General features: G+C 41.2%; 1 protein-coding gene and 1 long non-coding RNA gene across 4 annotated transcripts; both read left to right on the top strand.

The window, feature by feature from the left end:
- The first annotated feature begins 6,321 nt into the window (after window positions 1-6,321).
- On the top strand, window positions 6,322-8,091 carry LOC115541118 (uncharacterized). 3 transcript variants are annotated; one of them, XR_003976271.1, is made up of 4 exons: window positions 6,322-6,554; window positions 6,939-7,040; window positions 7,370-7,512; window positions 7,746-8,091. It is a non-coding gene; the product is annotated as an uncharacterized LOC115541118 (long non-coding RNA). The 3 variants fall into 3 exon arrangements; XR_003976270.1 differs by having other exon boundaries at window positions 6,325-6,523; window positions 7,370-8,091; XR_003976269.1 differs by having other exon boundaries at window positions 6,326-6,554; window positions 7,370-8,091.
- An 857-nt stretch (window positions 8,092-8,948) lies between these two features.
- On the top strand, window positions 8,949-14,837 carry primpol (primase and polymerase (DNA-directed)). The gene is made up of 13 exons (XM_030352841.1): window positions 8,949-9,555; window positions 9,687-9,781; window positions 9,988-10,126; window positions 10,341-10,488; window positions 10,845-10,926; window positions 11,202-11,362; window positions 11,677-11,839; window positions 12,181-12,281; window positions 12,387-12,473; window positions 12,956-13,064; window positions 13,967-14,043; window positions 14,220-14,266; window positions 14,408-14,837. Exons 1-13 carry the CDS (start codon window positions 9,382-9,384, stop codon window positions 14,657-14,659), a joined length of 1,635 nt encoding a protein of 544 aa, XP_030208701.1. The 5' UTR covers window positions 8,949-9,381; the 3' UTR covers window positions 14,660-14,837.
- Window positions 14,838-14,891: the final 54 nt, after the last annotated feature.

The following is a 14,891-nucleotide window of genomic DNA, read 5'->3' as shown; positions in this document are numbered from 1 at the left end:
CTATCATAGGGAGTGGATATCATACTCATAACTATAACAACTCTAGACTAATGTTATTTTTAAAAAAAAATAGGGTTGTTGTTGCTTCACAGATCTCAGTCTAATGCTTCCCTAGAAACTATAAATACAAACAAACACATGCTTAAAAGGTCATCTCAAAATAGAACAGCTCTCTTTCCTGGTCTGTGGAATAGTAACAAGGACATTTTCAACATTACTTAATTTACAATATTACAATATTATAAATCACTTTAAGTGAGTCTAAGCAGCGATCCTGGCAAAAGCGTCAGTTTTTTTTTATATGTTTGGAATGTGTGAAGTGGTTTATCTTTCCGCAAATCGCCCATGTTGCACAAAACAGTAGACAACCTATAACTCAAAAAGGGCTGCAAACATTTTCATACAAACAGTTGGCCCACTAAAGTTGGCTTGCAGGAAATACAGGCAGCAGCAGGAAAGGAAACCTCTTAAAGCTTTCTCCGGTGTTTTCCTGACACTCATTGTCTTTGCTTACCACATCATTCTGAACCTGTCAGTAAAACAAACTCAAAACAAGGTAAAAAACACAATAATATCCAATGTGAGCAAGGCTGAAGTTCTTTATTTGACAATTTGTTTGCTACGCCCTAGAGGCCAAATGATTTACGACTATCTAGGTCAGGGGTCTTCAATTAAAATTGAACAAGGTCCAGTTGCTAAAAATTCCTTCCAAGAAAGGTCCGAACCTTCCACGTCCTAATGGCCTTCTTTTTTGTCAAATACAATCAACACAGCATATTTCCTTATCATTTCAGATGTATTTTCAATTTCCTAATAGCTTACTTTTAACCATGAAAAACTAGTAAGACAAAGTAACGCATATTAACATTTCAAGTAAACAAAACAGGTCATTAGGCCTGCAATTCAAACAAACATAAAAAGTGCATAAGGCCTACATGTGAAGTAAGCAGAACAGGAACACTAGGCCTACACTTCAAATAAACACAAAGTGCATTAGGCCTACATTTCAAGTAAGCAAAACAGGTACACCAGACCTACATTTCAAATAAAAACAAAAAGAGCCTTAGGCCTTCACTTCAAGTAAGCAAAACAGTGTCTCAAGTGGTGTTAGACCCAACAGGTCCACACAGATCTCTTTCTTGTCTTGATGAAACAATCACACACAAACCAAAAGCTGGGCATTATCCGTTACATCTGAAGTCTCATCAATGGCTGGGGATGGGGCACTCTGAACAGCCGCATGAAGCTGTGACAGTGCGTCATCTGATAACATTTCGGATTTTCTGGTTGTCGTTGCAGCTCACATTGGGATTTGCTTTATTTTTTCACACAATTCATCCCTTTGTTTACCTTCAAGTAACGTCTCGGCAGCGGCGTTCAAGCACTCCTTCACAACAGTCGTGTCACTGAAGGTTTTTTTATGTTGCCCCAAAATCCATGCAATCTTAAGTGAGCATTCATTTGCACGTTGCTGGCCTGTAAATGAGTGTGTGAAGACACGCGTAGACCTCTCATACTGAGCTCTCAGCTCAGATATTTTCCACGCTCTTACTTCTGACTTCTGGGGATACTTTTCCTCGAAGGATCTGTGTTTGGATTCGTAATGCCGCTTAATATTCCCGCTTTTTATCAGCGTCACGGTTTCAACACATAAAAGACACAACAATGAACAAGTATTGGTCAGTCCATTCATCCTTAAAAAGTCTGTTTTCGGGGTCAACTTTCCTTATTTTCGAGCAAGCCATTTTCTCATTCCAAATCGCTCTTCCGGTAAACAAAAAATTTGATTGGCTATTTTTTGAGTGACGCTATTACGCACATGCCGTGACAGACGGAGGGAGGGGGGGGAGTTCGGTGAGTGCATGATCTTCGCTCTGTGAAGATCATTGCTTTTTGCTGTTTTTATGCTGTACTACAGACTATTCTGCCTTTCAATTTGTATTTCAGTGAGAAATGATTATACTAACATAATCATGCTTTGTATAGTGAAATCATAAAAAATAAAAAAAATAAAAAAAAACTTTTTTTATTTTTTTATTATTATTTTAAATTGGTCATGGGTCCGGATAGGACCTTCACTTGGTCCGGACGCGGACCGCGGTCCGCCGTTTGGAGATGCCTGATCTAGGTCCTTACAAGTATTTTGCACGCATTGTTTCGGACCTATCCATAGGGAGCTGGACCATTTCAACATAATACCTTCTTGTTAATGAGTAGGATAAAATCTGTTTGTGAATAAAAGAAATAGCTCTGCCTTACATTTGTGCAGAAATCATTGACAAATAAATAAGGCAATGACGCGAAGCAATTTCCAGCTAACTAGTTTTATTACTTACTAATTAATTATGACTCGCAAAATGAGGCTGATGAATTTTCCATCAGGGCAGCAGAGTGTCTAACTCTGACTGAGAGTTACAGCACTCCCTGTGGATGAGGTGATACCGAAGGTGTTGGAGACGTGTGAGTAGGGGACAGACACATGTTGGAGACATGTTAGTAGGGAACATAGATGTTGGAGACATGCTAGTGGAGGACAGATAAATGTTGGAGACATGTTAATAGGGGACAGATGCATGTTAGTAGGGGACATATACCTGTACATGTTGGAAACATGTTAGTGGGGGACAGATACATGTTGGAGACATCCCAGACAGCAAGCCAACATTGAATAAATATTGATTGAAAATGCATCGACATATAGTTGACTGGGAATTATGATTGAAAAATGCATCGAAATATGATTGAAAATGCATCGATATATAGTTGACCGGGAGTAGGGAGATATGATGGAAAATCCATACATTTTTGGTTGACCGGGAGATCATCGGGTGGTAGACCAACGTACCGCACAGTACACATCTCATTTCTGGACCCTTGACCCATACGATCAGGTAAGCTTGCTTATGTAATGTTTGATATGAAGAATTGTACCAAATCAAATACTGTTACTTGTTAAGTTAACTGCGTAGGTTACCACCATGTTAACAACGTTAACATAACCCACGCAGTACTGGACTGTCATTGAAATAGATTTTGTTAAATCAATGTCAAAATCTGCCAAAGTTAATGTAACTTCGTGCTGATGGCTATCGTCGTTACCTTCCAACAGGTTACACTAAGTTAGCAAAACCTCAGAGTCCAGTCTATTTTTGTGATAGCTAGCTCGAAATACATATCAGTCAGGGGGTGGACTGGGACAGAAATTCAGCCCTGGCATTTTCTGTCCAGATCAGCCCACTACATTATCAGCACTAGGGGTGGGACGAGATGAACGGGAAGAACCCTGTATGTACTTGATTAAAACAATTTAATCAAGTACATGCATCCGAATAATAGTACAGCACTGGAAATAGCAGTTGTTGCTTTTTTTTGTTTTTGTTTTTCAAGTTTTTGTCTCTGGTGCTGCTGACAAGACAGATGTGAAACCCGAACAGGAAGTTAACAGACCTCCTGTGGTCGCTGCATCTCCACCACCCATATCTACAGATCTACAAAACCCTTGTTAAATATCACACTTGATCCCACACTAAATTGTCTCTTGCAGATTTTAGTCTGTGACTGTGAAAATCTTTTGGTGTAAGCCCTGCATTAGTTAAAACCAGACTCGGACAATGATAACAAAATATCCTGACAAATAATCTAAATAAAAACATATTACAGCAGCATTAGAGCTGAAACTCATTTCTTTTAACAGTGACTCAGTCATTATGAAACCTTAAATAGAGAATTGAAAAAATATATATTATCTATAGCTGTGTGAAAAGGTCTAAGACATGAATTACAGGTCTAGATAGATATGCATTCTCATATACGTGTATGTGGACATATATGTATACATGTGCACATACACGCATGAGAATGCATATCTATTCAGACCTGTAATTCATGTCTTAGACTTTTTCCACACAGCTATAGATAAAAAAAAAAATCTCTATTTATGGTTATATTTACTTACTTCCTCGTCCCTAGCCAGCCAGCTACACTCCTCACCAAATTCATGACTTGCAAAAAAAAACAGCAAACACAACTTGAACTCAGTATCTGTGTACTGACAAGTATATGTAGCCAAGCCATGTAGCCTTTTTGTGATGTAGTGACACATAGTGAACAAATGTATCTGTCATGAAGGATGACTTAAGTCTCAAAAGAGCCCGGGCCTGTATACCAGCATAACTGTTAATTGAAGTTAAAAGATATGCAGATGTTTGAAATTAACATCAATATGGAAATCTTCAACCAGGAAATAATCATAATCAAACCTTTTGTTTCAATCTGAGACAAAACAAGTTGCATAATAATATCTCTCTCTCTCTCTCTCTCTCTCTCTCTCTCTCTCTCTCTCTCTCTCTCTCTCTCTCTCTCTCTCTCTCTCTCTCTCTCTCTCTCTCTCTCTCTCTCTCTCTCTCTCTCTCTCTCTCTCTCTCAGAAGAACTTCTAGCAGGTCAGGAAAACCTGTTTGACAGGAGATGATGGTAGCAGAGAATATAAGAGACATTTATGAATTACCAGTTGTCATTTTATCACACATATGTTTCTTCACATAAACCTTTAAAAATACACATAGGCCTAGGCCTATTGAATTCCTCTCACCACATGCAATAGTCATCACCTCAGTAAACAATAAATGAATTGAATGATTACAATAAATTCAATAGCAGTTATTGCAAATTAAACGAATTACTTCCTATAGGTTTACTTGTATTTTGTGCTAAAATTCAAAGTATCTGGGGTCTCATTTATAACCGTTGCGTACGCACAAAACGGGGCTGAAAGTGGCGTACGACTTTCCACGCCAAGGTTGTGAGCTATAAAAAACAAACTTGACGGGAGAATGTGCACAGCCCTAAGCAAACTCTGACCCATGCGTACGCATGGTTTGGAGAAAAAAGAGAATTGGCGACACAGACGGTGTGGTGGTGAACTGGAGTCAGACAGAAGAAATGTAGAGTGAGAAGAACGATTATGTTTTATCATCGCCCTTCATAAATTTAATTTCAACCCGTATCATGCGTTAAATCTATGTAGCCTACTCAGAATAATTTAAGTCAACTGTGTTATTTCGCAGTTATAACTCCAGAAACATCTACTTAGAATCGAAATGAAAATTCAAAATCAAAATTCTCTATATTTAATCCCGTCACAACGGCCTAGGCCTACATACTGTCCACTGACGGCGCGACAGCATGGAATAAAGCATCTGTCCAACATGTGCCACTAACATAATGTTTTAATAAGACACTGTAAACACATAACCAAATGTCAATTAAATCCCAAGTGTGGAAAACCAAGCCACATACTCATACTCATCACAATCATTATATTATTGTCCGTTCCTCTTTTCATGACAAATCAGGCATTAAAAAGGGGTTATGTTCAAGATAATTCTACGTGGGTGATTACAATCTTATTATCCAAGGTGTTCTCAGCCAGTCTTATTACCGTAACCCTGGATACAGCGGTGAGCCCCGTGCGTAATGCTGCACCATATATGGCACTGCTGGAGGACCATGCAAATGGCAGGATTCGGAGGGAGAGGGTCTTCAGGGACCATAACGATTTATTGGTACATAAAAATATGTACCTTTATGTCAGACCACTTCTTTTTTTAATTCTGGGACTGTGCGCTCCGTGCCACTGACAGAGTTCACTGATGCAGCAACATGTTGCCACCCACTCTGCTTTTTGTTGTTAGTGATCCCAATCCCGTGACCGCCGAACAAAAATGAGACCCCTGATCGGTATATACAGCTTGATTGTGCATCTCTATTTACAGCTCATAAGTCCATGTAAATGTTTACTGTTGCTATGGCAACAAGAGACTGCTGACGTTAGCAGATGTTAGCTAGCTTAGCTAAATCATCTGAACAATAATAACCCATAATATCACAATTCGGCATATTTAAACAAAATCAAAATCTGTTGCATATTTTCTGCAGTATGCACGAGTTTGAAGCGTAGACATAGGGATGACAAAAACATACATAAACATTAGATCTCCTCCCAACCAATTACATTTTTATTAAAGGTGCTTAATAAATACATTTTATTGATTTGATTTGCACTTTACAGACCCATACAATGGATAGGGCGTATAGTACGGTCCTTCGCCGTTGCTTCTTTATCCATAAAAAGCTACAGTCAATGTTAAATTACGCTGATTGAGCATTTCCTATTATAGGCTACTGTGTAAAATGCTTTTAAGAATTAATGTTCGTATCAAGAAAAGAAAGACCCACCGGTGGGGGGAGATCTTATGTTTTATTTATGTTTTTGTTATAACGCATGTTATAACGCATGTTGCAGAAAATGTACCACAGCGCCCCCTGGGTCAGACTTTTCGGTGGGTCGCAGAATTGAGAGGCATCAGGCTGCAGACCTCCACTGTGAGGTCGCTTCCGGTGCAGGCTCCACTGTCAGTACACCTCCACTGTCAGGACGGAAGTGCGGACTTTTAAACGCCCATTTAAATTCAAATTGCATTTGCGAGGGAGTCCCACCAGCGACAGCATGTGTCCCGCGTACCGTGAGTTGCTGAATTTGCTCATCCACAGAAAGTAAATGCATGGTTTCTTGTGTTCTTTGTCAATATAGGTGCCGTAAAATAGTAACGTTGTAGAAGTCATTAATAAATTAAATTACCGAATGTTACATGTCGGTTTGGGTTGTCGTTTTGAAGCTAAGTTAGATAACGTTAAAGTTAACTTTCACCAATGGCAGTTAGTATCAACACTTCAAGTTCTCAGGGATTATTAACTTTTTAGTGCATAACGTAAAGTAACTGTTCATGTTTGTATGTAACGTTATAAAACATTTTTGTAAACTGTCCATGCATAGCTGGCCATCGTCTCAAAGTTGATAATTTGTCTTTCTGAACTCACAGACGTGATATGTGTTAATGTACTATAATTCAAACATGATGCATTTTATATCCTTTTTAGATTCATCATTCAATCGGAACATGTGGTGGAAAGGCCCACCTGTGAGGTGAGGTGCCACCAGTGTTTAGGCTGAAGAAAAGGAAGGTGGATGACATAACTGAGGTCAGATTTAAATTTTGAGAGTTTTTCTTTTGTTTCAGGTCAGAAACCAGCATTTCCATTTCCCTATTTTTTTTACCAATATTTTTTCCAATTGTGGGGTCGCTTTAAATAATATGCCATTCACAAGTTAAGGTCAGACCTGCTGTCTGCAGTTTAAAAATAAAGTGTCTAAGTAATGCATGATTGGAAAATTAATATGGTGAGCTCTCTAATATGTATAGGTGGACATATTAGAGGAGGGCACTGATGTGATATTTTCTTTTTCTTCTTTTTGGAGCTTGTGTTTTGAATATTACAACTGATCATTTTGCTTATCGATATATTTTCAGGAAGAAGAGCAGCAGGCTGAGGTCTCAGTCAGACCTGACAACGTTGCCTATGATTGTCCTGTCTCCCAATTAGGACTGGTCCGCCTGTCTCCCAATGAGGACTGATGAAGGGGGGCGGAGTGGCCTTGTTGGTGGCCTATGTGGTGCGCCCTGTTCCAGCAGTCCAGCCCCTTCCTTGTTGGCACCTCCACCTGCTTGCCACGCTGCAGTTGTTTGATCTCTTTTTGTTATGGGTTATCAAATGACCTTGATCATTGTTAAACTAGAATCACGCCTCCGTCCTCCCTCATTGTCTGGTTACCCTAGGCCATGACAATGTAGACACACCAGTTAGTGCAGCAGCTATGGTACAAACATCTTTCTGTCTTCTCCATAGGACTCGGTTGAAGATCGCATTCTTCGGGATTGCAGACATGCAGCAGAGTGGGTTGAGGCCAACCATCAACTGTTCGCTGCCAAAGTGGACCTGCCTTATGTTTTGTCCATAGGGGAGGAGAACCAGGCTGAGGCTGCTCTGCATTATGGGAGGTTGTGGAAAGAAAAAGTCGAAGATGATGAAAAGGAATCAATCATGAAGCCCTTCATGTTTACATTTTACAGCACTAATGACATGTGGAAATTCTCTGAGGAAATAATGGACAAAAGACAGAATTTGGCCTATTGTGAATGTCACACAGATGACGTGAGTTATGTTCAAGAGTAAAGGGCCACAGAACATTTCATCATGTTGTGTTTTTTTCGTTCTAATTGATCACTTAATTATTCACTTGGATTATACTCTAGATATCAAGAGTTAGGGTTGTATCTATTGGTACTTAGGTGTTCCAGAAGCACAAACTAAATTAGCAAAGACATAGAACCACCATACACTTGTGCATGTTTCCACAAGTGAACGACTTCATGCCTGTCTACATTTCAAAGTCGTGCATTTTGCAGAAAATGTGTAACATCGGAATCCGGGGTAACAGCCGTTGCTGCGTTGGACAGGGCTAAAACCTGCTTTGCACATGCTTTATGTGCTTTCCCGCATTAGAGTGACAGTTATCCAACAAGTGTCGCTCTTATTCTCGCTCGCTCTCCTTGTTTGACCGTGATCTAGCATCTAGGATCGATTGCTCTTCCTTGGGTCCCTGGATGTGAACACTGAATTTCATGATGGACCAATAAGAATTGAATTGAATTTTGCATCCGAGTTTGGCTTGTTGAATTTTTTACGTAAATTGGATTTTGAATTTGTTAAATTTGTTAAATTCAGAGGCAAACAATTCTGACACGTTATTTCAATGCAGAAATATTATTAATTTTCAGTGCTTAAAATTAAATGGCTTTTTATTTTCAAAAATACAATGAGACTGGTTTACTTCCATATAAAAGTGTTTCTAGATCAGCGTCATTAAAAGGAGAAAAGGACTTGGATTTCGATTACAAGTGGTTTTCACCATAAATTTAAACGTTGAAAGTATGTTTCAATTTATGTTTCAGCTTACATTTTTATGAAATTCCTTCGAGCTTCGTCAAAACTTTTTTATAAATAAACTGCGGAAGTGAGATAGCTTTCCAGCGTTCCAGGAAATGACGTTTGAAATGACCCGCCAACTTGGATGAAAACAAATCTTAACGACAGTGGTACAAGAGCCCGTCAGAGCCCGTCTTTCTATTACATTCTCTGGTAGTACTACTACCATTGACGTGTTCCACTACTACCAGTACTACTACTTCTACAAGAAAAACAGATACAGAAAACACATCTGTTGAATCTACGTTCAGTACCGCAAGCTTGCGTAAGATAATTACTAATACCCATTGATGTAAATAAATAAGTGTACCCTGCTGTTATTGAAATACGTTAAGATGTATGTTTGGATATACCATTTACCCATGTATACGGAGGGTTAAAGCCTGAACTCAGATAATTTCATTAAGGCATTTCTATGAACGAGAAGTTTGTTCACAATAATAGTAGGCGTGTAATGCACCGTGAAGCGGTATAGTGTAGCGGTAAGTAAGGGAGGATGAGGAAGTGGGAAGAGCGAGTAAAGAAGGTGGAAGGGCTTGCCCAGGCGTTCCACAAGACTCCCCTGACCACACCGTACAAACCCCGGCTATGGCCATGCCAACCCTCCTCGGTCTGGAAGCTCTTCCCTCGGCAAAACCTGGCAATGAGCTTCACACATACGTGCAAAGAGGTACTGAAAGCTTTTCATACGCGTATACGTGCTCTGACTGTGTGGGGAATCTTTGTGTATGGTGTCAATGACATGAAGTGTTTGTTGACCATGAAGGCAGATTGACCTATTTTCTTTTCTCTCTATTCAAGGATGTGCATATTTTTGCTCTCGAGAAAGAAAAAGCTGCCACGGGCCAGAGGATCTACCTGGTCACCAGTTACAGTGAGCTGTGGCACTACTACAGGTGTGTGTGTGTGTGTGTGTGTGTGTGTGTGTGTGTGTGTGTGTGTGTGTGTGTGTGTGTGTGTGTGTGTGTGTGTGTGTGTGTGTGTGTGTGTGTGTGTGTGTGTGTGTGTGTGTCACTGAGCTGTGGCACCACTACAGGTTTATGAGTGAGGGAGTGAGTTGAAGCGAGGCGTCAGTGACGAGGATATTTCCTAACGCCTCCAGGACCTTCCAGCACTCCCTGATGCACTGCTACGAGGTGATTCCAGAGGGCGCTGTTTGTAAGCTCTACTTCGACCTGGAGTTTCACCGGCTGTGCAATCAGGGGCTCGATGGGAAAGCTATGGTGTGCTTCCTGGTCCAGGTGAGGGTGGTTCCCCAAGCACAACACTACCTACGACCCATTCCTCCTCCAGTATCCAATCTAATGGTTAAAACATGACAGAATTTATTCAAATTTGCCTTAGATAAAGGCGTCTGCTAAATGTCTAGGTAACAGCACAATATGTCTGCTTGTTCTTCATGGAAAAATGATGTACATAAATAAGATGTGTGTGTGTGTCCGTCCGTGGTATCAGTATGTGTGTGAACGGCTGATGGAGGTGTATGGGGTTGCGTGCTCAGCCCACGATGTTCTCAATCTGGACTCCAGCACGGAGGACAAGTTCAGCCGGCACCTGATCTTCTGTCTCTCGAGCGCCGCGTTTAAGGACAACATCCACATGGGTATGTTCCCATGGCAATGTTGTTTGTTCCCATAAACGACTGTGTAATAACTCACTATATGTTTATTATACTGACTGTGTAATGCTACACTATGTGAATATTATATAATATTACACTCTATGTACATTATACTGTGTGTAATATTACACTATATGTATGTTATACTGTGTTTGTAATATGACCCTATATATTATATTGTGTGTATGATATTACACTATATGAATATTAGTAAACTGTTTGTGTAGTACTACACTATATGTATATTATTATACTGTATGTTTAATATTTATTTTCTTCCTTGTGTGTGTGTGTGTGAGACGTTGTCATAGTTACTCTTTCTCACCTTCATATTTTAGGTAAATTCGTCCATGGCATCCTCACTCCGAAAACAAACACTTTGGCAAACCCTGACAGTGATGCAGAGAATGATGTCCCAGGGTTTGTCTTCATTTTATTTTTCATGTGATACCATCCAAAGCTAGGTGTTGGAATCCCATACTTAAGGCACTGGGATCAGACCCCAATGTCTCCAACATCACCTGTATTGATCCTTGATCCCATAGCCACTCCACAATGGCCCATATCTTCATTCCCTATAGGTGGCACTGGGTTGACATGTTTGCTGAACGACCATATAACAATAATCAATAATCGTCCGTGTTTTCAAGCCACACCGGTAGAACTCTGATGAAATTACTCTGTCGGTTGAGCAGATGGCCTGGTCCCTCTGAGGAAAGCTCTGTTGAGGACGGTCCGACCCCCCATGGCCCCATGGCTAAGAGACGGCGGTCCGGACAGACCCCGGACCCCAGAGACCTTAGCTGCCTGAAGGTGAAGGGCAAACAGGGCCAGGAAGGCCTCTTCGTTGATCTTGGTAAGTCAACCATTACCAGTCGATATGACCTGCAGTAGTTAAATACAGCTTTTTTCCACTCAATAACTGAAACTTGTATGTTTTAGATTGTAATGAATAATGAATATAAATTGACATACTTAAATAAATGCTAACTTGACCTTTTTCAATTATAAATAAATTAACAAAACTCTTGAGTTTTGATTAGTTGACATAACTCCCAGCATCCGCAGTCTACAAGCATGCCCCCCCCCCGCCCACCATTAACCCCCTTACCCTAACTACTTGTAACATTAACAGTAATAAAGAGGCATGGTCTTGATCCATTGAACCAGGTGTCTACACAAAGAACCGGAACTTCCGTCTTTACAAGTCATCCAAGGTGGGAAAGAACGTGGCTCTGACCGTGGCTGAGGACAACCTGTTCTCCCCCCGGCCTGTGAAGAACCTGTCCCCAGAGCAGAATCTCTTCCTGGCATCGCTGGTCTGCAATGTTAGGTACACCCAGAGACACAGGCTTGTGGTTTGAACTACCATACTACTATGACTACTACTGCTACTACTACTACTATTACTACCACTAGTATTCATACTCCTACTGCAACTACATCTAGATTCTCATTAGGCTTTAATGCAAAGCGACTTCAAAGTAAAAGCGCTGCCTGACCTCCTCTCAAGAAAGCAGCTGAACCGAGTGTGTATAGCCATAGGAATCTGAAAAAACAACTGGTTAGTATTTGATGTTTTTAGTGCTAGTATGGAACACAGTTGACCTTGATACTACTAGTATTACTAAAATTCCTGTCACTGTCTCGGTTTGTTGCTGTGTTTGCACTCAGTTACACCGGCCAGAGAATCCTGACGTGGGACGCGCCCGATGGAGTCACGACGAGATCCAACACACAGCAAGCTGAGCAGCCACCGGGAAACACACTTCCTGGTAACTTCAAAATAAGAGCGGAGATATCGTCGATTTACGCCTATGTTTAAGCCTTTCTTGGATTAAGATTTGAAAGCTGTACCTAACGCAGGTCCTGGTTTACAGGCACGTTGGGTGGTTCTGCGTATTCCCCTTACAAAGAAGTGGATGACTTTGTGCTGACTGTGATCAAGAAGGACGGCGTTCAGGGATGTATGTGTTCGTTTATACCATCCACTTGGTTGTGATTTAAAGCAAGCAGCGTTACTTTGACAACAGCCTACTCTTCAAATAGGTGACATTAGGGAGAACGTAACAAATGTCTGGGTTGGTTGAGATCGTAGGTGAATTGTTTCTTTTTATTTTAGTTTGAGTTTGATGGTGACAGCGAAAAAGTAGGTTCCATCATAATTGTGTCAGACATGTTATTGAACCTATTCAATAATCTGTTATTTCTCATTAACTAGTTTTATCAGCCGCAAACCACTGGAACCCGGAGATGGTAGTTGTTAGGCATTTGGCTACCTACAGGTAGACTGCTGATATAGGGGTTAAATCCCACAACCTTCTTGTCTGGGAGTCACCCAGAGAATCATGAGAGCAACCCGACACACAATCACTGTGGGATGAGTCTGTTAATATTTTATTTTTTTTAATCAACGATGGGGAACCGTTTGTCGTTGTTTCCTGAACAGTTATCAGGCGCTGGAACTACTTTGTTGGGGAGCAGCTGCTGGTCTACAGCATTCTGAACTATCGCTGGTGTGAGAACGTGGGCCGCTTCCACAAGAGCAATAACATCATGTAAGCATCCCCCGGTAACCGTAGAAACACTGGTGTTACCAGACAGAGGACTTTTCTGGTGTTTTCTCCTCTCCTTTGATGCATTGGTTTACTTTAGTTCATGGATTAAGGAGGGTTTTGGGACAACGTTTTTATTTGGATTTAGGTGGTTCAGGTTGTTTAGTTTAGGTGTTAGCCTAGAGTTGGGGTTTTCAAGTTGTTTTCTTCCAAATTGATTGCACGTCACAGGTTACCTCGAGTCGTTACCTGTTATCATACAAAAGGGTGTAACCCACTAATACCTATTGGGTTACCGTTATTCAAATCAAACCTACAACCGCTCTAGGCTAACGGTTTTAGCGAAGTGTGATACCAGGGCAAGAATTGCCCCTGACCTGTTGCCTGAGGGGGAATAATTAAATCAAACTAAAGCGGGGGACAGAGATAGGGATCTGTTGTAGGGCTGAGAGACAAAATAAGGGTCCGTTTATGGTAATACCAACCACTCAGGTCATCCGTTGATCACTTGCTTTAAGAATGAAAAGGGGTTAGAGACAAACGTCTGGCAGGGAGGAGGCTGAGAAAAGGAGGAAGGTGAATACCAACAAATACTTTGTTAGACTAAAGTGAGGTGGGGGGATTTAGTCAACTAAAGGTGGGGGTCAGAGAAAGGGATCCGGCAGGGAGGGGCATGAGAGCAGGGAAAAGGCGTCTTCAACTAACAGTGGGGGTCAGAGAGGGGAAAAACAGCATGAGGCGAAACAATATCTAACTGTCTAACAATAATACAATCCTCAACAATGGATCTGGATGGAGGCAATGGTTCATGGGAATAGAAGCGGCATCAGAGACCTCTGTCTAGAGTACGTTCTCCTGTTTAATGACGCCCCGTTTACCCCCTCCGACCCCTGGTGGCTCTTCAGGATTCTGGTGGACCTGAAGGAGGAGATCTGGTACCAGAAGTGTCACGACCCGGCGTGCAGGGCGTTCAGATCTTCAAGTAAAGCACCACCTTCTCATTCGTTCATGTATGCCTGTTGGATGAGAACAAGTCAGTCCATCTTTATGATGGTCCATCATGTATGCTCATTTTCCTTCTGGAATGAATCTTAATTTTATGCAACTGCATGAAAGAGGTTAGCGAAAATATATAATGAAGCATTTGTCCTGTTGCAGGTTATCCTCTACCTAAAGAGATATGTGTCAGCTACCTCATGAAAAAGGTGAGGATCTCTTAGCAGCGACGCCATTTTGTTTGAGCATTTTAGCTAGAGAAATGAATAGGTCGTATTTTTGCCAAATTCACTATTGTGCACCAATTTACCGATCAAATATATGAGCCCTGAACCTTGTCCCCCCCCCAGGATGAGGAGGAGGAGGAGCGGTACTTCATGGATGCTGCTGGTAACATAGGGTTGAGGGAGGCTCCAGGGACGGCCCCGCACAGCGCAGCTCCTCAGCCTGATACGGTGCTTGACGACTGGGCAGAGGGCGCCAACGACCAGGCTTACGTGGAGGCCTTGGAAGACTTTGAGAAAAGCATTGAGTTCCCGGAGGCGGCCTCTGAAACCGACCAGGTTCTGCTTGAGTTCATGACCAATTTTGAATCTGGTTGAATGGAAAACGTTTTCTCGCCATTGATAAATGGATTGCAATTAATCTTTTAATTAGTCCGCTGCTTATGCACTGCTTATACAGTATAATTCTATGAATAAATGTTATGTTCTAACTGTTCTGACCAAATGGTTGATGTAGCATTTCAATAAATGCCTGTAGCGTAATGTACAAATGTGACCTTGTCTAAATCATGTGAGGATTTTGTAAAGTGGTCAGAGTTAAAGATGCTGT

The sequence above is a fragment of the Gadus morhua genome, chromosome 3 (genome assembly GCF_902167405.1).
Source record: "Gadus morhua chromosome 3, gadMor3.0, whole genome shotgun sequence".
Taxonomy (NCBI): domain Eukaryota; kingdom Metazoa; phylum Chordata; class Actinopteri; order Gadiformes; family Gadidae; genus Gadus; species Gadus morhua.
Note: the sequence above shows the minus strand (reverse complement) of the source record. Positions and strands in the feature narration are given on the sequence as shown.

Coding starts and splice junctions, on each gene's coding strand:
- primpol (XM_030352841.1), top strand. CDS start 9,382: ATGAGGAAGTGGGAAGAGCGAGTAAAGAAGGTGGAAGGGCTTGCCCAG. Junction 10,127..10,340: donor TGGTGTGCTTCCTGGTCCAG/GTGAGGGTGGTT, acceptor CCGTGGTATCAG/TATGTGTGTGAACGGCTGAT. Junction 11,363..11,676: donor AGGCCTCTTCGTTGATCTTG/GTAAGTCAACCA, acceptor CCATTGAACCAG/GTGTCTACACAAAGAACCGG.